At 35.4% G+C, this 25,729-nt stretch overlaps 1 protein-coding gene across 2 annotated transcripts; it reads left to right on the top strand.

Moving 5' to 3' along the window:
* Positions 1-1,327: 1,327 nt before the first annotated feature.
* LOC126380695 (gamma-aminobutyric acid receptor subunit beta-like) lies at positions 1,328-25,494 on the top strand. Of its 2 annotated transcripts, XM_050030277.1 has the most exons (10): positions 1,328-1,465; positions 15,198-15,298; positions 19,077-19,144; positions 21,334-21,560; positions 21,651-21,733; positions 22,102-22,239; positions 22,454-22,738; positions 23,489-23,670; positions 23,916-24,065; positions 24,261-25,494. In XM_050030277.1, the coding sequence occupies exons 1-10, from the start codon at positions 1,377-1,379 to the stop codon at positions 24,423-24,425; spliced, it is 1,488 nt and encodes a 495-aa protein (XP_049886234.1). In that variant the 5' UTR covers positions 1,328-1,376; the 3' UTR covers positions 24,426-25,494. The 2 variants fall into 2 exon arrangements, with proteins under 2 accessions (XP_049886234.1, XP_049886235.1); XM_050030278.1 differs by lacking the exons at positions 1,328-1,465; positions 19,077-19,144 and having other exon boundaries at positions 15,229-15,298.
* The last annotated feature ends 235 nt before the right edge of the window (positions 25,495-25,729 follow it).

The following is a 25,729-nucleotide window of genomic DNA, read 5'->3' as shown; positions in this document are numbered from 1 at the left end:
GCATTACTTTTGGTCAATTTCCATTAAGGTCAAAATAATTTTATTTATTATTAATTTTTTAGTTGATACAAAGAAAACAACTTATAAATGCGTTATTATGTTTATATGTATAATTGCATATATACTAGAGATAGTCCTACTGTCAAATAACTTGGGATTGGGATCATAAGACTATCTAATAGACAATCGGCCAGATACAAAAACTCTATAGGTATATTGAAGATGTCCCTGTACAGAATCATTAAAATTACTTTAGATACCTTTTAATGTTAAAATCAGATTTTTATATTACGGAAATATGTGTCCCACCCAAAATGTATCCGATTTGAAATATTTAAGTAATGTAAAATAATACGTTTCAAAAATAATGAAAATCATCACAAATCGGTCCTCCCCTACGAAATAAAAAAATATTGACTCGTGATATAGTATATTTTATTAGTAATGTAATGATATGAGAGACGCCTGTTAGCCAGACGGGAAAGTATAATAGCAGTGAAGATACTTACAGACATAGAAGTTGCGATAGAAAGTGACTGCTGATGCTGCCATCTGTACGATCCCTTTAGAACGAATTTACTGAGTTGTCTTATTTTTGTCATACGATGTTCCTATTCAGATCATAGAGGTCACTGAGCGCTACTTTGAGCCCATATATCATTATTAATTTTAGAGAATATAAAGTATAATACATAAAATGTTCCTGTAATTGATGCTATATATATATGTACGTAGGTAAATGTGATAATAGTGAACACTGCTAAAGCCGTGGATGTAGATGCAAAGTTGCCGTATAACATATTATGTTATAGCTTTTATGTTTTGATCCTGCTTGTCTATTATTTTCACGTATGACAAAACGATCTTTATAAGTATCTCAATCTCAACCATCAGGAGGTGCTTTCTCCATTATTTGAAAATAACAACAAAATGCGCTTGATTCGTAAGAATAAATACTTTTTACTCGTATTTCTACAATTACGAAAAATTATACGAAACAGTGTATTTTATTATATATAATATTCTTATTATATCTTTATTCAATATCATAATTATGAGAGCGAAATAGTTTGTTCAGAATTGAAATTACTTAGATTGTGCTTTAAATAAAGCAATCTTAGTAAATTTGGTAAAAAGTTGATGTGTTTCGTTCTCGAGATAGAGCGATATAGTGTTTGTCGCTCAATAAGGTTCTCAGTGGGAATCTGAGCGTCGTCGTAGCGAGCGGAAGGAGGCAGCCGGGCCGCGGTCGATAGGTAGTTGAGCGCAGGCGCCCTCCGCAAACGAAGGGGCTGGGAGAACACGCCAGTCCGCCGGCAGGCTGAAACGCGGCTGCCGGCAGCCAGCGTCCGCCGGGCGCTCGGGACGCGCACAACATGCAGACGAGCCGTCCCCGCGGCGTGTACAGAGTCGCACTCGTGCTGGCTCTCGCGATCGCATGGTTGCCGCACGCCGACCACGCCGCGTAAGTATCCTCATATTCATTGCCAGCTTCCCTCTCATCGATTGCTGTGCGTGTCGGCACGCGCCGCGCTACGATCGCGCGCGCTTCACACAGTCGAGAAGCCATATCGTGCGTGTAAACCTCGCAAAACCCAACGTTCACAATATACAACGCGCTTGATTTGTTTATAACATGCCTCTGAACCCTTCATGAACACTAAGATGCTATGTAGAGATCACGTAAAATTTATTTCTTAGCTGAACTGATTACTTGCGTAGGCTGTATCTCCGGTTTCATTCAAACGGTTTCCTGATATTTCATATCTTCTTAGCTTTAAGATTTTGAAACGGTTCTTTGTGTTATGAGGAAAGTTAAGTGAAAACGAAGAACAAAAAGATCTCGAGGTTAAATTAAATTTAGAATTGAAAATCGTACCTACCTACTACCTCAAATAAAAAGCGATAACATCGGAATCGGAAGGAGTAAGCAATCACGCATGTATTTCGTCTAGTCATTAGATAAAAAGGTAACTAAAAGTAGTACTTACCTAAGTTTAATTAGACAGTGAAATACTTAACATTTTCATGTGTAATTGATACAACCTACAATCTATAAATAGATAAACTACCGACTATGACCTTTTAACCGTGACAATTGAATGAATCCGGAATAAAATATGTACTGAAATAATTACCACTTATAGTGGGATTGTAATATCTACCAAGCATAACCTTTGACCTTCAATTATCAAGTAATCATATTATTGTTTGTGTATATTGTTATGGGTAGATGAAGGCTGTAAGTAAAAATAGTACTTTCTTATATGAGGGACTTTCCAGGCTACGTTTCTCAAAAAAATATAGGTGGCGCTGTACAGATTTAACGTGATATTTATCTATTTTCTCATTGCTCGGGTACAAAATTTATTCAAAATTATAATGTAATGGCAGAGGCATATATAAAAATAATTGTTGCTTGATATTTGGATCAGATTATGTATAGAATTATGTGGCTACCTATACTGCTTCTCTTTATTTAGTTCAGAAATACAATGAAGAGTGGAAGATGTGTTAATACCTGGGTATAATACGAGTAATAAGGGTCATCATTTATAGCCGAACAAAGATAAAAGATACATAGTGTTTGTTATCCATGAAATTAGAAGGTTAATTGTAGGCAACTTTGTACAGCGCCATCTATATTGTTTATGGAGAATGTAGCCTGGAAAGTTCCTCATTGTGATGTATTATTTCGTATATTTGCTTGGCTATTTCTTTCAGAAATCAAAGATTTAATGTGACTATACGGGGTAAAAGCAAATATAAAGTAGATATTTCCCGTTTCGCGTCTCTAGCTCTGAGATGGAATAATTTAAAGCCGGGCCAGGATTATCGAATACCTTGTGACATTTCGGAAAACCAGTAGAACTATTTGCTTCCAATTGTAAAGTGCCTCTTAAAGACTGTTTAAATTGTCTGAGAAAGACGTAAAAGGCCTGATAATGATGATCATACTTAAAATGGCATGTGTCTATCGCTGTCAAAGTTTGTTGTTGTCTAAAAACCGCACTCTTTTTTATTTTTTTGTTTCTGCATTAAATACATTAAAACACTATTTATAGCCGTGAAAGAAAAAATAATCAGAACACATTTAAGTATTTTTCGGAGAAGAATCCCAAAGTTCCTTTAAAATTTAAAAAGTAAGTATGTCATTAATATTGATAATGGAAATATATATATATATATATATATATATACGTATATATATAAAGATTAAACCGTACCTATAAAGTTGATAGTAATCATGTTTGAAATTGGTAGGATTCGTGTCGCTGTTGTTATCAGTACACTAACCTAGCCGATTTGCTAACGATGCTAATCTAAGATAAATCCCATATACATACGTGAATTTAAATAACAATGACTTTAAGTATATTTGAGTTACGGGTTCTTGAAAATTTTGAGATTTTATGGTATGACGTAAAGTTATAAGTTAATTATTATAACACTTGTCTCGACGTAAAAACGTATATACTATTACTGAATAGTATTTGCGTTTTCAGATACAGGGTTCACGTTCAAAATGAAAAATTAGATAGCGGGGCTCATCGGCTACCAGAAACACCTCCACGTACGTTCGGCGATTATTTACGGTTTAGGAGATATTTGTACCTTTTTAAAGATTTTGTACTATACGTCAGAAATCATTATTTCTTTATAATTATTTTATTTTACTTCATACCTAATCAATCAAGACAGGCAGATTTGAAGGAAAAATTGTCATATTCGTACATTGTAGCCGCTTCTTTTTAACGTTGTTAAAAGTGCCATTGAGAAGACCTTTAAATGGGCACACATAGGTTGACAGGTAGTAAAGAAATACATACAGGGTGTTTCGTAAATGGTGCCTAAGTGGAAGATAGCTCGTCTTATTATCTAAAACTAATTTGATTATAAATAAATATGTTCTTAGGATTGCCATTTTTGATACATTTTTATTTTTGAGTTTTTTTTGTTCCATCTTGCGCGCCTGAACATAGAAGAATGTAAAAGAAGTAATAGTTTTCGGCGAAAACTTATATAACTTCTACAATTAATTGTTATTATGGGTATAAACACTGAAGCAACGAACCACGGTAACCGTTACTGCACTGTTAAAATAGTTTAAGAACCAGAATCCGAAGATTTGGGATCAGTGTATACAATTTCAGTTCTGCCTCAGGTACCTAAAAACCTACCTACCTAAACACTACTGCATTTTTAATTTAGACAGTCTGGGTGAAGAGAAGATTGGTTGATATGAAATTGCAATGAACCAATACGGGTATCTATTTCAATGCCAGTGCTAAAATGTATTTCTAGCTATATTGAAGCCTCGTCTATTGGCATTCGCTTTGAATGTAAGCTCTCATATCATTCACGGTCAGGTCTAACCAACCAATATTGCTTTTTGAAAGGTATTCATTATTTGTTAGTTTAAAAAGACAACGTTTGCATGATTCATTTTGATTGGTGACGCGCAATTATTGTGTAAATTTCAACTAGACATTTGACATGATATGAACCGATACAGCCCTTTAAGTAAGATGCTACTTTAAGACTCTCTGATAGACAAACGGACGAATACAAATACAGTTAGGCTACAGAGCTACAGCAAGCCACAAGTAGCATGTCTACATACCACTAAATGGCTTGATTATTTAGGGGCTTGCTTTTTAACTATATTATATAAATATGCCATGATATCAAATCCCATGACGATTGTTTATTTATTACAACTGGCCTGGGTATTGCTCATAACGTGCAATTTGATAACGTACCATACCATAATAAGTATACAGGTAAAAGCAATTCAGGCATGCAATTAGTGGCGTTTCTGTCTATAGCTTTAAAACATAAGATTGTAAGGTTAATTAAGGAAACGCCGTTCCTTTACAGAGCCATAAACATGTTTTAGTTAACATTTAAAGCTTAAAAAAATATTTATTGTGTATCATGTAAAAAATGAAATTCTGGTAAGAGTAAGGGAAAAGAGGCAAATATTGAGACTTGTTGAAGACAGATGAGGCAAGATGATGGGACACTTAATAACACACAATGAATTTATAAAAATCATCATAAAAGGAAAGCTAGGAAAGAGAAGAAAGAAAGCAAAGAAAGGAAAGGGAAGACCAAGAAGATCTTACATGGAACAGAACAGATTAAAGAGAAGGTGAACGTCGTGTCTTATAAGGAAGTATCATGTAAAAATAAATATGATGGAAATATTTATGTGCCCCTTAAAGTTTTTCTAATTTAATATAAATGAAACATACATCAAAAAGCAAAAAAAAACCCGAGCCCGATGTTTCTGCAAAATAACAAGTTTGGTCTATTTTACTGCCTTGTGACATATGTCTATGTGTTCTCCGGCCAAGTAGTTAATGCCACCTGCGGCGAATCTACAATAAGTCACGTCAAAAAAAAATGTCTATGTATGACAGGACGTTCTATAAAAACTAGTCGCAGGCGGCTTGCGCACTACACTGAATTTAGCCGTATGCGTAGCTGAAACGACGCCCTTGAAAAATATCTAACTTATTCTTATTCTACTGCAAAATGGAGTCTTTATCGTTAACTTTACAAAATGTGACGTTGACTTTCATACTTGTGTTATGTTAGTTACTTTATATTACATCATTACTATTTACTTCATGTAAAATTTAATAAGTAAGTTTATTTATAGCCGGTTGTTGCTTACGGATTTGTTAATCAAAATGCTTCACACAATATACTGATAAGTCAATCGATTGTTTCTAGTTGTCACGGAGATCGTAGTTATCACTTTCATCGAGTCATAGTGGTTTGTTTGTAGATAGTTATCGATAGAAACGTCAAAGTAAAAGGAGTCTTTGTACACAAGAGCAATGGCTCAATCAAAATAAATCAAATCAAATATTGAAACTGGCTATATGAATTTTAGTAAGTACCCAAGTAAAAGCAGTTTTCAAAAAAATATCATTTGGTTCATATTGGGCATTGCATATTTGCATAGTCATTAGAATTATACTATAGGTGTATGCAAACATTCGACGAAATCTGATTAGAGGAACTCTTTCAAAATTTAGTGATAAGATGTGACTTATTTCGTGTCTGTGCTATGGACCTGAGTGTAGAATCAGGTCATGTGGAATTGAAATAAAATGTCATAGATCTCCATACCTAAGAGGAATTGATTGTAACAAATTGCTTATGCAATTTTGCAGGACATTGCATTTAAACTAATGTTATACTTAAGGCTTAATAATAATAAATAAAAAAAAAATAAAAAATAAATAAACGTGGCAATGAACTTTAAAGGTTGGTATGAATATGAATTCATATTGTTGCATTATTCTATACGTACATTATGTAGAATGGAATATTCTTATCTAAAAATAAATCAATATGTCACTTTTTACAAATATTATCGAGACGGAATCCGATGCATAGGCAATAATAATATAAGTAAATGCTCAAACTTAATCGATAAGGATTAAACCAGTCAACCATAATTATTTATATAATCTTGACATACACCGTGCATTTAGTTTTTTCTTTGTGATATCCACTTTAAAAAAGGCCTCATGTACCCTCAGCTAAATCCAGCATTTTCTGCTCCCAATATATCGTAGGGTAGAGTTTATAAGGCAAGCCTTCCAAGATCCACGTTTCTATCTAAAACTGTGCTCATTTTCATACAACCCTTACGAGTGTTAATAATAGTTATTGAATCAAATCACAGCTCAGATGTGATAATAGCAATATTATTTGTCACCATTATTTGATACATTGGGAGAAGTGAGGTACCTAACCTCTTTCAAGTTCAGTAGCTGACTTGACCTTCAATTCTTTCCGCACATGATATTCATTCTAGAGCATATCGGACTGCCTGTTATATTAATCTATTATTGATTTGCAAGTTTCTCTCAACTAGCCAGTTGAGGTGACTTTAATCTTCAAATCACTGCGAGGTGTTAGGACTCTTTGTCGGTATTTTGGAAGCCAACAGACAAGATCAAAATTGTCGGTCTTCTTGCTCTATGAGAAAGTGTTCTTATTGAGCCTCGGCCCAGCGGGAGATTATCCTTGACAACTTCCAAGTTTGACTTGTGCCTTGGATTATGTCATACAATGCGTTACTGGGAACCCATATATCGTAGCTGTATGACAGCGAAATGTAAGTCAAATGGAGACCAGTTCTACTTATTGTAATAGATAATTAAATTGTAATAGTAAATGTTTTGGCCTCGGAAAACCTTAATTCATCGCTTAACTCGGCAAACGAAAAGTACTTTCTTAATTTCTTCACACAACTGTTTCAGGGTAACAGTACCATTTGAGCATTGCATCTGCTCAACTTGGTCACTCTGATAAAGTTGCCCTCGTTATGTTTGCACTCTGCGTTGTTTAGAGGCGTGTTGCCTCAGCATTAAGATTATAAACTTTTCTCGAGATCAAAAACTCGCATAATCTCTCGGTAGGATTCGTGGATATTTGTGTTTTTATATTTTTTGATGATTGTCATTACTTGACCCTGGCGTCCATTTTATAGTTCGAGTTTATGTCGACGAAATCTTTTGCAAGTGACATACCTAAGAATTTGAGGTCTATATATAACAAATCTGTACAGCTAACTAAAAATACCGAAAAATCCATAATCTTTCAAATCTATAATATTAAAATGTATAAAATAAATAGAATTAATATAAATACGCATAAAGATTGAAAACATTAAATTAATAGGACACATACTTTTAAAACTATGCTTGTCGTAATGGCTTTTTATTATAATTTCATTAAAACTAACAATTCATTTATGTAATTTTTCAATTCATCTAATATTGTTCACCTAATTTGTATTTTCTCTTAATTTAAATTTATATAAAAGCAAGTCTGCACCGTCGCCTCTTGGCCATTCAGCCCTCAATGGTCACAAGCAACCTAACCTACTCGGCCATACAGCCTTCGTAACCTTTATCAACAGCGTCGGGGTGCCGGGGAGTTCCGAGCTCGTTCCGCTCGCACCTTTATCGCAATAGTTATCTTTAGATACTAATATTCTAATTATGGGTTTTTCCAATTAAGGTTTATAAAATTATGGATCATAATTATGGCAAGTAATGGTATACGATTTCATATATTATACTTTCTAATCATTATGTCAATTGACGTTATAGCAAGTCTTTTATGAATTTTAAGTATGGGTGTTGTTATTTTTATCATTTATTTAATTTAAGTGTAATCTGTACCTTCTTTACCGATACGAAAACGAAAATAAATTTAGGTTTAAATTGTGTTCGTACCTACAATAAATTAATACACGAGAAGTTAAAATGTAGAGCAAATCTTGTTAAACGTAATATTATATAAGTTAAACTGCGTCTACTTGCAGCTTATGTGCTACGATGCACTTTCTTGATTAGTTGCTTACAGCCTCGTCACCCCTTTTTAATCTTCCAAATGCCAAGGGTTACACGACAGGTTTGTCTGTGTGTGATATTAAACTATGTTAGTGAAGCCTTTTTACAAAGTAAATTACAATGTGTCTTCAGATCAGTTTTAAGGACTGTTTGTAGTAAAAAACTGTAAACTCACTTCTAAGCTTAATTATTCGTTGTGCTCGGTCACTGCACGCAATGTAAAGATTAAGGTTGTTGTTGACGTAGTTGTATGATGAAAAGTTATAGCCAAATTACTTCTTCTTTGATTTGCACTCACTATTCACTAGTCACGGTTGGAATGGGTCATCAAAAAAGAAAGTGTTAATTTTAGTACAGAGTGACACATTCATGAAAAATTGTGTCGTAACTAATGCAAGAAGATAGCGAGTACCGTAAAAAAAGAAGAAAAGCGACCATCGAGCTTATCTATTCTGTGGCAAGTAATCTAAGCATTCTTTTTTTCGGGAATACATTCCTTCATACTGCACATCCCTTGTTAGAAGAAATTTCATGCTTTCGGGTACGGTTTAAGGTTTCGGCTGTAAGTTTTTCGATAGTAGCACTGTAGTAGATAGGAGCAGACAAGCCATCAGTTTCTTCTTTAATATACTTAAGTATGTATATACATAGATATAGTTGCTCTCCCTGAGGCCAATGGAGGTCAATGAATATTGCATAAACACCTACATTCTCGCAAACCAATTTGTTCGAACACCGAATTATTGATCTGATGTTACCTACTATATCTGTAGTGTTTGTCCCATTTTTATTCCGGGCCCGGTTACCTAGCCCACTTTGTAATTTAGTTCAATTACAGGATACCTCATTTAAATTACTTTAAATTACGATATTTAATTAACGGCCTCCGTGGTCCAGTGGTTTGAACGTTGGGCTCCGGAGGTCCCGGGTTCAAATACCGGTGAGGACATATCACACAAATCACTTTGTGATCCCTAGTTTGATCCGTGCTTGGGAAGGCACGTTAAGCCGTTGATCCCGGTTACTACTTAGTTACTGATGTAAGTGAGTAATATAATAAGGTTACAAGAGACATGTCAGGGGCCTTTGGCGACTCAATTGTAACCCTGACACCAGGTTTGATGAGGATGGTAATTTACCTCCCAACCCACACGATAGAAGAAAAAGATTTAATAAATCAAATCTTAACCAAGCCTGGGAGAGTCTAATTAATTGAATATTGACGTGTCCCAACCGGGAACTGAGCCCAAACACTACAGATTAAGAACCGCACTTGTATTCTTTAACAAGGACACAAGTAGACAAAACAAGGACTAATTTACTGTATGTGAATATTTTATGCTTAATTGAATAACGTGTGCTAAGCCTAGCATCAAGTATACGGCTTTTTTCATATTGTTCCGCTAGAAAACATTAAAGTACAACATTACCCTTTCTTAAAGAATGTTTCTGCCTCACTGAAAACAAGCACAAAGTCCGCTCGTTTAAGATTATAATTTGTATCTTATCTTATTTAGACTATTCGGTCCCACTACCAGCAGTGAAAAATCAAGAATCAAGATTTTTCCACTCCTTTCGACTTTGCGCGATCTCTGGCCAATCCCTCCGATAAGCAGATTTGTTCCGTTCTAATACCAAATTTCCGAATTTATTTTCCATTCCGAACGAGTACCAATTTTTAAAACCAATACCAAAACAAGTTTGAAGGAATTAGGTACAGTCAGGTTCAGTAAAATTAAAATACTTTGAGTTGTGACTTAAAGTAATGTTTAATTAATATGTATTAGGGTTTGATATTCATATTTTTCATCTAATTCGTCATTTTTAGAGATTAAGAGATATCAGATAATTAACTGTTACCATTCCAAACCCAAAAAATTATAATATTTCCTACCTATGTACAAACAATCAAATAGTAGCCATTTTCAGTACTTATTAACTGTGATTCTTACCTAGTATGTAAAAGGTATAGAGCTATCTTCGAGTATAAAATATCACAGACAATCGACTTATATGATGATGATTAAATGCGAAAATAAACTAATACCAAATGGTATACCAAATGGTATTAGTTTTTGGTATTAGAGCGTAATAACTATAACCATAATTATATAATTTTATATCATTTGTAGTTTAACTTTATCCATATTTATTTCTAACTAGCTTTTGCCCGCGACTTCGTCCGCGTGGCGTGTTATATAAGAGAGAGATCTTTGTGTGTGTGGGAGTGCATATCAAATTTCAAGCATCTAACTTATGCAGTTTAGATTTTTTCATACAATTTTTTTCCCAATAACTCCCATTTTTCAAAATACAGCCAAAAATAAACTTTATATTTACTAAGGTATGCATGCATGCTAGATTGAATCAATTGATTGAATTGATTTTTTTTTAATTGATTGTTCATTGAGTTTTAATTTTAATACACACTTCCTCTCTTCCCTTCAACGTTGCTGTGCCCTACAGGGTCCATGTTTTAGTTCCTATGCCTATGTAACACCCCATTGTACTACATGGAATGCAATAAATAATTTAATTGAATTGAATTGAAAACATCTATCTTACGCGGTTTCGATTTTTTCATACAAATGTTTTTTTCCCGCTAACTCCCGTTTCCGTGGGAATTTTGCAATATCCTGTTGCAACTAAGGTTTAAGTTAACTAAGGTACCTGCATGCCAAATTTCAAGCGTCTAACTTAAGCGGTTTAAATTTTTCATACAAAAGGATTTTCCCGCTAATTTCCGTTCCCGTGGGAATTCCGGGAATTCCTTTCTTAGTGCACCTCTACGGTACCTAAGCTATGTCCCTTCCAAATTTCAAATGCCTACATTTAGCCGTTCAGGCTATGCGTTGATATGTCAGTCACTGAGTCAGTCAGTTTCTCCTTTTATTTAGATTTGATTTTTTCATACAAATGTTTTTTCCCGCTAACTACCGTTCCCGTGGGAATTTTGTAATATCCTGTTGCAACTAAGCTTTAAGTTTACTAAAGTACCTGCATGCCAAATTTCAAACGTCTAACTTGAGTGGTTTAGATTTTTCATACAAAAGGATTTTCCCGCTAATTCCCGTTCCCGTGGGAATTTCGGGAATTCCTTTCTTAGTACACCTCTACGGTGTCTAAGGTACCTGCGTGCCAAATTTTAAACATCTTACTTGAATGGTTTAGATTTTTCATACAAAAGGATTTTCCCGTTAATTCCCGTTCCCGTGGGAATTTCGGGAATTCCTTTCTTAGTGCACCTCCACGGTACCTAAGGTACCTGCATGACAAATTTCAAACGTCTAACTTGAATGGTTTAGATTTTTCATACAAAAGGATTTTCCCGCTAATTCCCGTTCTCGTGAGAATTTCGGGAATTCCTTTCTTAGTGCACCTCCACGGTACCTAAGGTATCTGCATGCTAAATTTCAAATGTCTAACTTGAGTGGTTTAGATTTTTCATACAAAAGGTATTTCCCGCTAATTCCCGTTCCCGTGAGAATTTTGGGAATTCCTTTCTTAGTGCACCTCTACGGTACCTATGGTACCTGCATGCCAAATTTCAAACGTCTAACTTGAGTGGTTTAGATTTTTCATACAAAAGGATTTTCCCGCTAATTCCCGTTCCCGTAGGAATTTCGGGAATTCCTTTCTTAGTACACCTCTACGGTATCTAAGGTACCTGCATGACAAATTTCAAACATCTAACTTGAATGGTTTAGATTTTTCATACAAAAATATTTTTCCGCTAATTCCCGTTCCCGTGGGAATTTCGGGAATTCCTTTCTTAGTGCACCTCTACGTTATCTAAGGTACCTGCATGCCAAATTTCAAAAGTCTAACTTGAGTGGTTTAGATTTTTCATACAAAAGGATTTTCCCGCTAATTCCCGTTCCCGTAGGAATTTCGGGAATTCCTTTCTTAGTGCACCTCTACGGTATCTAAGGTACCTGCATGCCAAATTTCAAACGTCTAACTTGAGTGGTTTAGATTTTTCATACAAAAGAATTTCCCTTCACTACTCTGCTCCTATTGATTGAAGCGTGATGAAAAGTATACTATGACCTGTCCAGGAGTGTGAAGAATAATTGTACCAAGTTTCATTAAAATCCGTCCAGTAGTTTTTGTTTCTATAAGGAACATACAGACAGACAGACAGACAGACAGACAGACAGACAGACAAAAATTTTACTGATTGCATTTTTGGCATCAGTATCGATCACTTATCACCCCCTGATAGTTATTTTGAAAAAATATTTAATGTACAGAATTGACCTCTCTACAGATTTATTATAAGTATAGATGTAATGCTTCTTTATTCATATAATGAAAGTCAAGATAAGAAAACGTAAAAAAACATCGCGAAGTGGCCGTTGAAAAACGAACGACCGAGTCGCTTCACTCTAGTACCCTTTGCGAGTCTCAAAATCGAGAGCGCTTGAGCTCATGATTAACCCTCTCATACCGTCCTTTTAAATTCTTATAAAAACCACTCCTGGAGTGTCCTTACGAAGGAGTGTTTAATCAAACAAAAAACAGCTTTATCCCAATGATGATACTTATTTTATGTTAGTTTTCCTATTTGGAGTCTCAACTGGTCCATTATATGCCCAACTGGGGGGTTAAAATGGCCATATCAAAGCAATTAATCTAAGAAAGCAATGTTGCAATTTGACATTTTTGCGGATACAAAAGTAAGTGCGCAATGCAAACAAATGTCAAATAGCAATATTGCTTTCTTAGATGAATTTCTTCGATGTGGCCATTTTAACCCCCCTGTTTGTTTTATTAGTCCACCTATTACCTCAAAAATAATATACAGGTAGGTACAATTAGTCGTTTCTTACGGGGTGTGTAAAAGAGACAAGTCCTCAGAAGATAATTAATTAGCAGCTACTTTTGTTTTATTTAAAAATATACTCATTAGGGGAGTCCATGATGTACATACGTTGAGAACTACTTTGCCATTTTAACTTTGTCCTCTCGGCGTTATTTTCGCAATGAATCTTATTTTTCTTTATTTTCTTACTCTTCCTCATATTGTCTCTTAAACGGAGAATTCGTTAGAAAATCAATAATGAGCGTGCGCAATTTTACGTTAAAATTTAAAATATAATATCTAAAATATATTCAGTTAAGCAATCTGTGAAAATATGGTTGTCATAATTACATGTTGTCAAGCTCCTTACTGAATTTACACTGAAGAAACGAAACATTATTTCAATAAGTTCAGAATCATGGTTGATGGGTATGGGCCAATGTACTCTTACGGACCACGCACTCCTGGGCCGAGCATTTTACCCTAGGTACATTTTTGTTACTTTTGACGTGACTTATTGTAGATCTGCCGCAGATGGCATTAACTACTTGGCCGGACCTAGGTACCTACTTAGTTTTGAAGATATTATGCAATATTAATTTAACATAGCATTTTATTCGCCTGCATTTCCGAAGGACTAGGCAGAGGTGAATAGTATATACACTCACTATTTGCCAGCTATATTTCAGTCCCATATAATAGGGGGCCACTGTATTGCCATTAAACGGGCACAAATCCACACATGAATTGAATCTCAAAAAATCGAAGTCGGGTTTAGAGTCAGAGCCGGGATTCGAACCCGTGACAGTACGATGATAGTCTAGTCACGCGTTCTCCGAACAGTGTGGGCTATGACTCATCATCATCATTAGCAGCAGGCATAGGCCTTCCCCTAGGATCTCCACGACGATCGGCTAATTTACAATGACTAATTTTCAATATTTTATAGCGCGCCAAGAAAAGAAAATCGTGGATCAAAAAATATTTTAATATAAAAAAGTCCTGTTTAAGTGTGACGTAAAACGTAGTCGTGAGAACCTGCCTTATTAGAATAAATTCAAAAAGTATTTTGCAAATAACTGTGCGTGTTATATTGACGCGCAGTCACGCAGCACCTCTGAAGGACTGAAAGATTATCTGTACCCAATGGTAGGTTAACACTAACTTCAACAAATCAGCGCCTTGGGAGTTCAGACTACCTCTCCTGATGGTAGTGCATCCATAAGATATTATAAAAACGATGTACATACGCTGTACACACGGTACCATACCATCGTTGCCAATTTAAAAGCTCTTATGTGTTGCCCTCACCATTTTTTGTCAGGATCGAATTAAATATTTTGCTCCTAAAACATACAGTACAATTTTTAATTTCTGTAAAATTCACCCGATTGCATATAAGTAATAGATTTTAAATTGGCAACGACGATACGCTGTTTATTATACGGACATTAAATTATGATCCAGAACTTAGGTTAATTAAACAACGATTTCTATATTCACTGAACTGTCATAAATTCGTATAGTTCATAACTTTCATTTACCTATTCATGCTAGTGCAGTGAACTGCTAAGTGTAGTAGATATAAGTAATGTGAATGCCAACATGACCCACATATCGTGTTTGGATTTCACATTTTGCAATTCTGTTAGCACTTTACAAGTATCGTTAATACATCACGGCCAAGTCCAGTCCGATCCAATAACTTATCGGTTTATGTAATTGACGTCGTCGGTCAACTATCCGTTTCCTATTGCGGAGCTCATATCTCTAGCAACGTCATGATTGCCTGTCCCACAGGTATTGATTGGTCCCCTCTAATTTGTGTTGTACCTGTATCCAGCAGCGTAGCTTTTCTGTGTTTTGTCACTTCAAGTTATCTCACAAAAATTTAATCGATTTTATGTATTCCGTAATATTATGATTTCTTGAATGGGATGAATTTCTTTAAGAAAGTCCGACGGAAATTTGCAGTTGTTTTATTCAACATTTTTTGATTTCTCTTGCAGGGGAGCGGGCGGAGGGGGAATGTTTGGTGACGTCAATATCTCAGCCATATTGGACTCACTAAGTGTGAGTTACGACAAGAGAGTGAGACCCAATTATGGAGGTTGGTAACAATATTTTTACAGAGACATTTTCCGTTATAAATTTTTTGTTCTCTTGCTAAGCTAACTAACTTTTGCAAAAAAGCTAACTTTCGCAGTTTGTAATTAAGCTTTATAATCATACCTAATCATAAGTTCTGAAATTTTAATCGCGTGTCCACTAAATAAAAATAGTTACTGCTTCATGTTCTAAATGATGTGCCTAATAGGAAATGTGAATAAAAATATATTGGATTTAAACATACATTTATCAGTAAACATACGTAAGTTTTTTATTATTTCTTGTTTTAGTTTAGAGTGAACATTGTTGGCTCCGGTTCCTGCAATTCCTTTCCTATTCGGCAGGTATAAAATGAAAGGTATAACTTAAAATGAAATTACGTATTGATAGTATCTACAGGAATCAGCACCAGGATCGTATCAAATAAAGTATTATCATAAGTGTCGTATTGTTTACAAACCTAGGTCAAATTGTGGTGGAAAAAAAGTAACATTTATGAGGCCTATGGTTAAAAAGATAGAACATAGTGTATAAAAAACATTTGTACCTACAAAATGAAACAATTTTTAGATATAAACCAAGAATCGAGAATCAGCGACTGCCATCCAGACCTTTGTTACCTTTAAAACTGAGTTTCTCTGGAGTAATCCTTAACTCCGGTAGGCAACGATCGAACTATGAAGTTTGGATCATAGTTGCTGGAATAACAATGATCTGGCAACCACTGGCTTTGTCGCTCTGCCGTTTAATGAAGCTACCAACAAGATACAAGAACTTGAATTTACTAGTCACAAAAGTAATTACTCGAGGACATTGACGAAAATATTTACCTCAAAAGTACTGAAAATCCCTGTGAAGTAACGAGTATCAGAGGTCTGAATCTTTTAAAAACTTGCAATATTTAATTGAAATGAATACAATACTCGTACAAGCATAAAATAACGTCTAAATTGCTTCGATCAAGACATACTTCTCCGTTTTTTGTTTATTCGTTTCATATACTTGCGCTATGCTACATAAAACCGCAATAAATATTTTCTAAAAAGTCAACGTAAGTACTTATGTTATCCTAAGAATTCTTAATTGACAGGTAGGTAGTTACTTAAACAACCGATATAACCAAGTATACATATGTGTGTGGTGTAAGCTTCACTTTGTTAAAACTCTTTGAATACGTGCTCAGGATTTAGTGAATATTCCCGACGAATAGTGAAAGTTGGAATCAGATTCTACTCAGTTCTCACTTAGAGGTTTGAGGGCCCACCTATACCAGTTAAAGAATAGACACTAGAGAAAAAACTACGCCAAAATCTATGCTATTTCATAGCACACAAAATTTGTGAAATCAGATATTATCCCAAAAGGCTGTCCTACTTCGAATCATCATCATCAGCCCATAAACGTCCCCACTGCTGGGGCACGGGCATTCCCTATGGATGGATAGGGAGATCGGGCCTTAAACCACCACGCGGGCCCAGTGCGGATTGATGGTTATTAACGACTGCTAATGCAGCCGGGACCAACGGCTTAACGTGCCTTCCGAAGCACGGAGGAGCTCGAGATGAAAACTTTTTTTGTGGTCACCCATCCTATTACCGGCCTTTGCGAAAGTTGCTTAACTTCAACAATCGCAGACCGAGCGCGTTTACCGCTGCGCCACCGAACTCCTCCTACTTCGAATATCTTCATTTAATAGGTATGGGTCCTCAATTCTCACACACGTAAAAGTTTATTACGCAAATAAAATCAAACCATTAACTTATAACTATTGTTTGAAATTCTATTTTGCACCTTAAAAAATTGTGAAAACGATTCCAAGTATAAAATATTTATCTATAATTTCGTCATAGCATTCGAAATTCAGTGAAAGATGACAGGCACTTGCCACGCCTTCAGTTAAACACCTTTAATTTTTATTCTCAACATGTTTGGTATACCCTACAGACAATACTTACTTACCAGTATCTACCGTTTAAATCAAATGCAAATACTAAATGTATTTCGTAGTTGACTCTGCTACGTTAGAAACACAAGTAACTTTCAAAACAAATTGCGTTTTCCAAGCACTCGATCCCCAAAGAGAACAAAGCTTCATTAGTTTCGCGGCAGTCGTGTAAAAACATATCTGATTGGAGTGGTAATAATGTAAATTGTGTTTGATTCGCAGTAACCTTTAACGCATTGTTGTGTAAATAAATCCCTGTAAAAGTGTTTCAACAAAACTATACCTATTAATCATTAAGTGTGAAGTCTCTTTCTATAGTGTTCATACATCTTCCGGTATAGATGAGATCTGAGGGCCCAATTTTTATACTCCATCATCTTAGGTATTTTATTTCTCCAGTCCACTAGCTTATTTGCCTTTCTTTTTAAAGAAAGAAAGAAAGATAGCAGTCGCAAGTCAATATATGTATAAAACATTGTGTATGTACGAAAAAATGTATCTCTCCTTCCGAGAAACTGTGAAAGGCATACTTACAATAAAAGGAATAAAAATAAAATCGCAATTCAAAATTCTAGATTAAAATTAAATTCATCTTTTTTGAGGTTATGTGTACTTTTTTTACAATCAAATACCAGATAATATTTTGAATTTGCTCATGTGAAGTTTACTTTATGTAAAAACGATTATTATGAGATGAATGATTACCTAAATAATAAAAATGCTGGTATTAAATGTGTACCTGTAGTTATTTAATAATTTGTAATGTATAAGTACCTACCTACATTGATTTAAAATATGTATAGCTGTTGCAGTTTCTTGTCATTTCTTTTCCTCAGCCATAACACCTTGCGAAATTACGTATAATCAAAAATGTTAAATTGACCTTCAACAAGTTTATATTTCTGTTTTCTCAAAATCTGATTAACAAATTCAGGTTGAGCGCTTAACCTAGCGCGGTGCACGCTCGTCGTAACTATCTAGTACGATCATAGAGCAACACGGACTTCCCCATAGAATAAAGAGTAACCTATTAACTAATCTGTGCCTGCGTGTCTGTTTCGAAAAATAATTATGAGCAGCGCTACAAACGCGGGTGCTTGTAGCAGGTATTCACACGCGCAGCTGTTGGCGGCTCTGCACCGAACGGCTCTCTCCGCTGGCACACCCGCACACTTCATACAAACAATCCTGTTTTACACACATACTACATTTACCTTAAACGTCTTACATTAAGCACTTAGCCTAGGTTCAATTTTATTACATATTATTTGCGTGTCATGATGAACAATCACCATGAAAAAATAATATTTATAGGCGCTTACTTTGAACGTATAAAGTAAACTGAAAAAAAGTAAAAACAACGGTCCGCGCGCAGCCTTCATGACTCAAGACTAAAGTATGACCGAGGGGGGTGAGGTAAACCTAGCTCAGACGCTGGTGGGGAAAGGAGAATTGACGTTTTATATGTAGTATTAATTCCTTATTCTATGCCGCAGGTTCGCGCAACTTTGGCCGCGCGGATTAGATCTGGCTAGTTGTATGGGTTAGCGCACGGCCTCACAATTCTCTGGGAATGTTCACTAGATCCTAAGCACATTTTTAAAGAGTTTTAACAAAGTAGTCCTCATACCACACGCATATATCAAATGTGATGGGAAAAAAGACATAAAGAGGAATAATAAACCTAAAAACAAAAATTATATTTTCACAGGATTATTTTAAGCCAATATTAAACTTACTAAATACCTAGTACCAAAAAGGTATATTTTAAAAAGGTAAAACATGTTAAAATTTGTAAACGGAAGCAGGTAATGTAATGAATGTAACATTTCAGGACCGCCAGTGGATGTGGGAGTCACCATGTACGTGCTCTCCATCAGCTCCTTATCTGAAGTGAAAATGGTATTTAATACTGTAACCTACTTTTATGTAGATGGTCACTTTAAAGTGGGCAAAGCGGCTAGGTTAACAACCCTCGGTCGAGCGGCTGACTGTGGTTTCGTAACATTTCAAGACGAAGGGCAGTGAACGTTCGGTCGAGGGGCTCCGGGCGTCACGTCACCGTCCTCTGGTTTGGTTTTCACGGCGCGAGGCGCGCGCGCGACTCACGATTGGGCTTGATTGCAGGTCCGCCAGTGGAGGTGGGCGTCACCATGTATGTGCTCTCTATCAGCTCCGTCTCCGAAGTGCTCATGGTACTCGCCCCTGTCAGATCACGCTTGACTCGGTCTAACCGTCGTTGGTCGCGGGACCGAGCAGCCCCAGACACGAGGCTGCGAGCATGCCGGCGCTATGGAGCCGATCGCCCGGACCGCGGTGCACCACTAGCTAATTATACATCCTAAGTTTTCCTACATTGCTGTTTAAAATCAGCTCTATGGATGGCAGTGGTGTGCTCATCCGGGTGTGTCTCTATCAAATCAAAGACATACTAAAATGTACTTTGTTACAAAGCATCCCTCCAAGCAAACACTGTCGTAACTTTACTCCATTTTCGTTTATTATTTTTTTTAATTTCAGCTTTTTATGTTCTTGAGTAGGTATTTGTTGTGACTGTGATTTCTTACTTTTGTCTCTCTAATTGGCGTTCAACACTCTAGAATTGCCACATGCCTTAAAATGTCTTCCTTTATGTAGTCATGCTATGAATGTATTTCATGTTTGTTCCGTTGTCCAGTGAGTTCCGGTTGGACGTGGAAATTTCGATAATATTTGGGTTTCTTTAATCATTTTAGTTCCGATTACTAAAGGAAATTTTGATTATAAAAAATAATAATTTGCATACTAGCAGCAATAAAATATTTTTATCTTGCTGCTAATATATACATACAGAGTGTTTTATGATAAGGCGACGCTATTTCAGAAAAACGCTCAACCAATATGCGAAGGACCGTCAAATGATGTTAACACGTGACTTATTTTTTTATAAATTGAGGCCCTTGATAACGGTTTCATCGAACCAAGCCAACATAAAGATCAGGGTGTGTGACCCCTAGTGGAAACCAAATCAAGGGGACTGTTAAAGTCACTTCAGGACGTGACCATTAACCGGATATTTTGTTATAGAACCTAGCTAAACTTGCCGAATAAAGCATACGTAAAAGTATTCAATAGCATCGGAATATGTTAATATTGTTATAGAAATATCCCTGTATACATGAATCAATATTTCTGTTTCGATTCCTATGCTTAAATATTAAACATTTATCAGAAATCCTATCTACTGACCTACTCATAAATGCTTACTATGAAATTTATTTTTACACCTTTACTACCTACCAATAGAGTCTGAGCCGCTTAATAAATATGGAGATACTTAGCAAATTAATTGATGTTCACTATTCGCACTAGTACTTACTAAGTTGTTACCCACTTAAAACCTACAGTACTTACGTTTGCTTTTATAGCTTGATTGACTTAATTGGCTATATTTTATACTTAAAAAATAAAAACACCAATGTTTTGAAGGATATATAGTAAGAAGTACATTTGTTTCGATTACTTTTACGTGTGCTTTTTAGATAAACCAGTGAAACAACAAAGAGTTACTTTGTTGTTTGACCTAATTAAAAAAAAAATGCTCAGCACATTATTCGGATGTTGTCGAAATACAATACAAGATCCCCTTTATGTAGATAAATAATAATTTTGCACCAATACTACTATAAATAATATTCCATTGAAGATCTTGTATAGCAACGATTCGAGTAATTTTAAAAATAAGTATATTTTAAAACTAACACTTTACAAACAAATCAAGCCTGATCAAATTCTCCAAACCTTAAATTTCCAAGAATTTGCCTTAAAACATCTTAGATAATCAATTTCATGATTTGAAAATAATTATTAAGTTCCTTTTAAACTAACAAGAAATCATTATTATTGTCGACTATACCAACTCATTGTTCGTAGAAATATATACCTGTTAAAAAATATAATGCAGAATGTTATTAGACTTCGCGATGTATTAAAAATCCAACAGCAGTTTATATTTTGGGTAAGCAGTGTACGACACTCCGAACGACATCCATTGAATACGGTTATAGCTCAATCAAGAGTCATTGTCTCATGTTACAATGATAATGTTTCAGGACTTTACGCTGGACTTCTACTTCAGGCAGTTCTGGACAGACCCACGACTTGCATATAAAAAGAGGCCGGGCGTAGAGACACTTTCTGTCGGTTCCGAATTTATTAGAAACATATGGGTACCAGACACTTTCTTTGTAAATGAGAAACAGTCTTATTTCCACATTGCAACCACGAGCAACGAATTCATCCGCATTCACCATTCTGGATCTATCACTCGAAGTATAAGGTATCTCAATTGATTACCAAGGATATCAAATTAAGGCACTGACAAATTAAATACTTGACAGCATCTTTTAAAATATTATTTTTGTTCCAGACTGACTATCACTGCTTCTTGTCCAATGGATTTGCAATATTTTCCCATGGATCGTCAATTATGCAATATAGAAATCGAGAGTTGTGAGTAGATTAGATTTTTAGATACATAGCTTAATTTACGTACTTATATATAACATTTTCATTTATTTCTCATCTAAAACAGACTATCTGGACGACAATACAAGTTTCAATTAAACATTTTGTAAACCTGTTACCAACCTAAGCTTTATTAACTTTGTAGACAAAACTCATCAATATTTCCAATAACTTGGACAAGCTTTTTTATTTTAACATGCATACTATTGTTATATTTTAAAGCCGCAGTTACAAGACACTTGTTGATATTTCGGTAGTTACATGGATTTTTAGTTTATTCACCTCTACAAGAAACTAAAAAACCCAGTGCGATGGGTGCATATTTTATCGTTCCATATCTCTGCATGGTACAGTTGGCTACACCATGCGAGACATCCGATACAAGTGGAACGAGGGCCCCAACTCTGTGGGCGTGTCGAGCGAGGTGTCGCTGCCGCAGTTCAAGGTGCTCGGCCATCGCCAGCGGGCCATGGAGATCTCTCTTACCACAGGTACCAAGCACGAGCGCAAACAGCTTAGCATAGCCTGACCCCAAACATCAATTTACCCTCATTACTTCATGTATCTAAGTGATACTACATTTGCATGTTACTTGAATTTGCATTGACAAATTTTCATTCTGAATATGAACTTGATATATTATATACTTAAATAGTATAATTTTCACTAAGTAATGAAGGTGACTAACGTAAGTGTTTTTTTCAGGAAATTACTCAAGGCTAGCATGCGAGATTCAATTCGTACGATCTATGGGCTACTATTTAATCCAGATTTATATTCCCTCTGGTTTAATCGTCATTATATCTTGGGTATCATTTTGGTTAAATCGTAATGCGACACCAGCTCGCGTGTCTCTGGGTGTTACTACTGTCTTGACGATGACCACTCTGATGTCGTCGACTAATGCTGCTCTACCCAAGATCTCCTATGTTAAATCTATTGATGTCTACCTGGGCACCTGCTTCGTGATGGTTTTCGCCAGTCTATTAGGTAACTTAGTTTAATGAAACAAGAATATAAATTAATTTATGCAATCAAACGGCTAAACGTTTCGTAATTATATGTTTTGTAGTATATACAGGCTGTTACATCGTAATGAATCTCTGATTTGAGTTAATATCCAGTGGAATTTTCCGTCCCAAAATTCATATTAAGTAATTTTGTTTTTAAATTTATTTTCATTTCTATACTTTTGCGATGAACAATTCCACTTGATATTAACTCAGAATAATGAGCTTAATCCCTCACATTATTCGTTACGATGTCACTTACACCCCGTACAAGTACGTACAGGTAGCCATTCGAGTACGTATGGGTGTTAGTGAGACCGTAACGAATACCGAACACAGCATGATACTATGTTGATATTAAGTGGAAATTCCTGTCGGAAAATTAATGAACATTGTTTTTTTAATTATTTTCAATTCCATACTTGCGGCAAACAATTCCACTTGATATGTAATGTTTCACTCAGAATCATGGTTTCAATCATCCCTCAAAGTTTTCGTGACGATGTTACTAACACCCTGTATAGTTCATAGATTGGGGGCTCTAGCAATAATGGATTTTCCAAATTTACATTTCACAGATATTTGTCTGCATAAGTAATTATTTTCGCGCTATTTCGCTTAATATAAAACGTTGGTGAAAAAAGTTCGCTTGCCGTGGTTGTGTTTCTTGCTTAAATAAAGATATTAAAAGTAATTAAATTACTTACATATCGATGATATATTATTTCAGAATACGCGACAGTTGGATATATGGCAAAACGAATACAGATGAGAAAACAAAGATTTACTGCTGTTCAAAAAATGGCCGCTGAAAAGAAAATGCAAATCGACGGGCCACCAGGAACATCTGAACCCTTACCTCCACCGCGAACGAGTACACTACCCCGCCCTCCGCCACCTAGCAGATCTTCGGTAATTTATTAATAATACAATGAAATCTAGAGAAGTCGCGTCTGGTCAAAGAAGACATATAAAAAATAAGGGTTTCAAAATAAGCAGTATAACTTTAAAGATTTTGTTTTTTTTTTTAACTCTTACTATCAACCAACAAATTTCAGACATATCTCATTCGAAGCATCTTAGCACGTTATTTTATTTTTCTCCGGCGATCGTTCCTGGTTACTATCATAAATATGCAAGATGCTTTTCTTTCGCAGGAAGTACGATTCAAGGTGCACGATCCTAAAGCGTACTCTAAGGGTGGCACCTTAGAAAACACTATAAATGGCGCACGTGGCCCACCTCCACCTCCTGGACCTCCACCTGACGAAGAAGCCGCTATTCCTCACCTTATTCCCGCTTCTAAGGTACGTACACCAAATACTAAATGTAGCGTTTATAATGTATCACGCGTCTGCTATATTTGCGAAAGGCGAATGTTGTCCATAGCAAGCGATTGTAAGAACCTGCTGTGCGATAAAACAATAATTTTACTAACGATAATTATAATAAAGCGATGAAATAAAGATAAGCAGTTAAAATGAGCCGAACAATATTTACAGGGCATCAACAAACTTCTGGGCACCACTCCTTCCGATATCGACAAGTATTCACGCATCGTGTTCCCTGTGTGCTTCGTCTGTTTTAACCTAATGTACTGGATTATATATCTACACGTATCTGACGTAGTAGCCGATGACTTAGTATTACTTGGCGAAGAGAATTAAATTCCATAATATTAATATTATGATATCGGCACTGGATAAAACCTTTGGGTGCTCATCATCGACCCTCCATCTCATTTATGAAAAGTGCTTTCTAAATTTAGATTTTTGCAATAATCCCCTACCTAGCACTATTCTTATCGAAATAGTAATATACACAAATATGTAATTTTAATATAAACGGCACTGATGTTCTAATACTCATATAGGAGTCTAAAAAAAGTTCTTATTATACAAAATGTTTGCAAAATTTGACAATGATTTGTTTTATAGATCACGACCTGATGTAACCATAATAATTATGTGAAACTTATAGTTATGATGGGTACTATGAACATTCTTTAGATTATTGCCTGTCTATGAGACCTATCTTTTAGTCTACCCTATCTATCAGCATTTCAATGATTCGATATGTTGCTGATCAAAACCAGATTTTTTTATAAGTACATAATTTAAATAATATAATTTATTATAATCTAGACAATAAAGTTCGTTCAGGTTAAACTAACTCAGTCATCCTAGAAGGAATAGTCTATCGATAGTATTGTGATAAATACCATATTAGTTGCCATGAAAATCAGTCATGCTATGGACAGGCCTATCTTTACTAAGCTTTGATAATACTTTGATAATTTCATAGGTCATAAAGTTGCAATGGCGGTCGGCTGGTTGAGGGGTCGGTTAGGGGCACTGAATAATGGTATCAATGTTCATCGAAATGTACAAAAAACTTCCATAGCATCTGAAAAATTAAACTAAAAACAACTTATGTAAACCAAAGATAATTGTTTATTAAAAAGAGCTATGTATTAATTACACTGTATCTCTAGGATATTTCGTGAATGATAAAAGTATTTTTTTACTAAGCGATGAAGTGGCTAACGAGGGAGTTGTTTGAGTTGGGTATCGTATATTCCCTAGCTATAGTGCTAATAGTGAACCTACAAGGATAATTTTTATATAAGAAATTCCTTTTAGTTGTACATATTAAAAAAGATTACAAGAAAATGGCAATCTCGCAAAGGCGCGCGCGTTATTTGTTAATTTGTATCTTTGTGTAACTACTATAATAATAATATAGCCTTTTATTCAGATCGCTTGATACAATGGATTTTTAAACTTATTTAAACAACTAACATTAAAAACTTAGACTTATTAAGTATGAATGAAATTAGATTAATATTTGTTGCTTGGTTATCTTTCCTAGATCTGTTTGCCAGTCGGCAAAGGCCTCCTCCAACCTTTTCCATTCCTTTCTTTCTTGAGCCACTCTGTTCCATGTGACTCCCGCCACTCGTCTAACGTCG

This window comes from Pectinophora gossypiella, chromosome Z, assembly GCF_024362695.1.
Source record: "Pectinophora gossypiella chromosome Z, ilPecGoss1.1, whole genome shotgun sequence".
In the NCBI taxonomy this organism is placed as follows: Eukaryota; Metazoa; Arthropoda; class Insecta; order Lepidoptera; family Gelechiidae; genus Pectinophora; species Pectinophora gossypiella.
The sequence above is the reverse complement of the archived record's forward strand: the minus strand, read 5'-3'. Positions and strand labels throughout refer to the sequence as shown.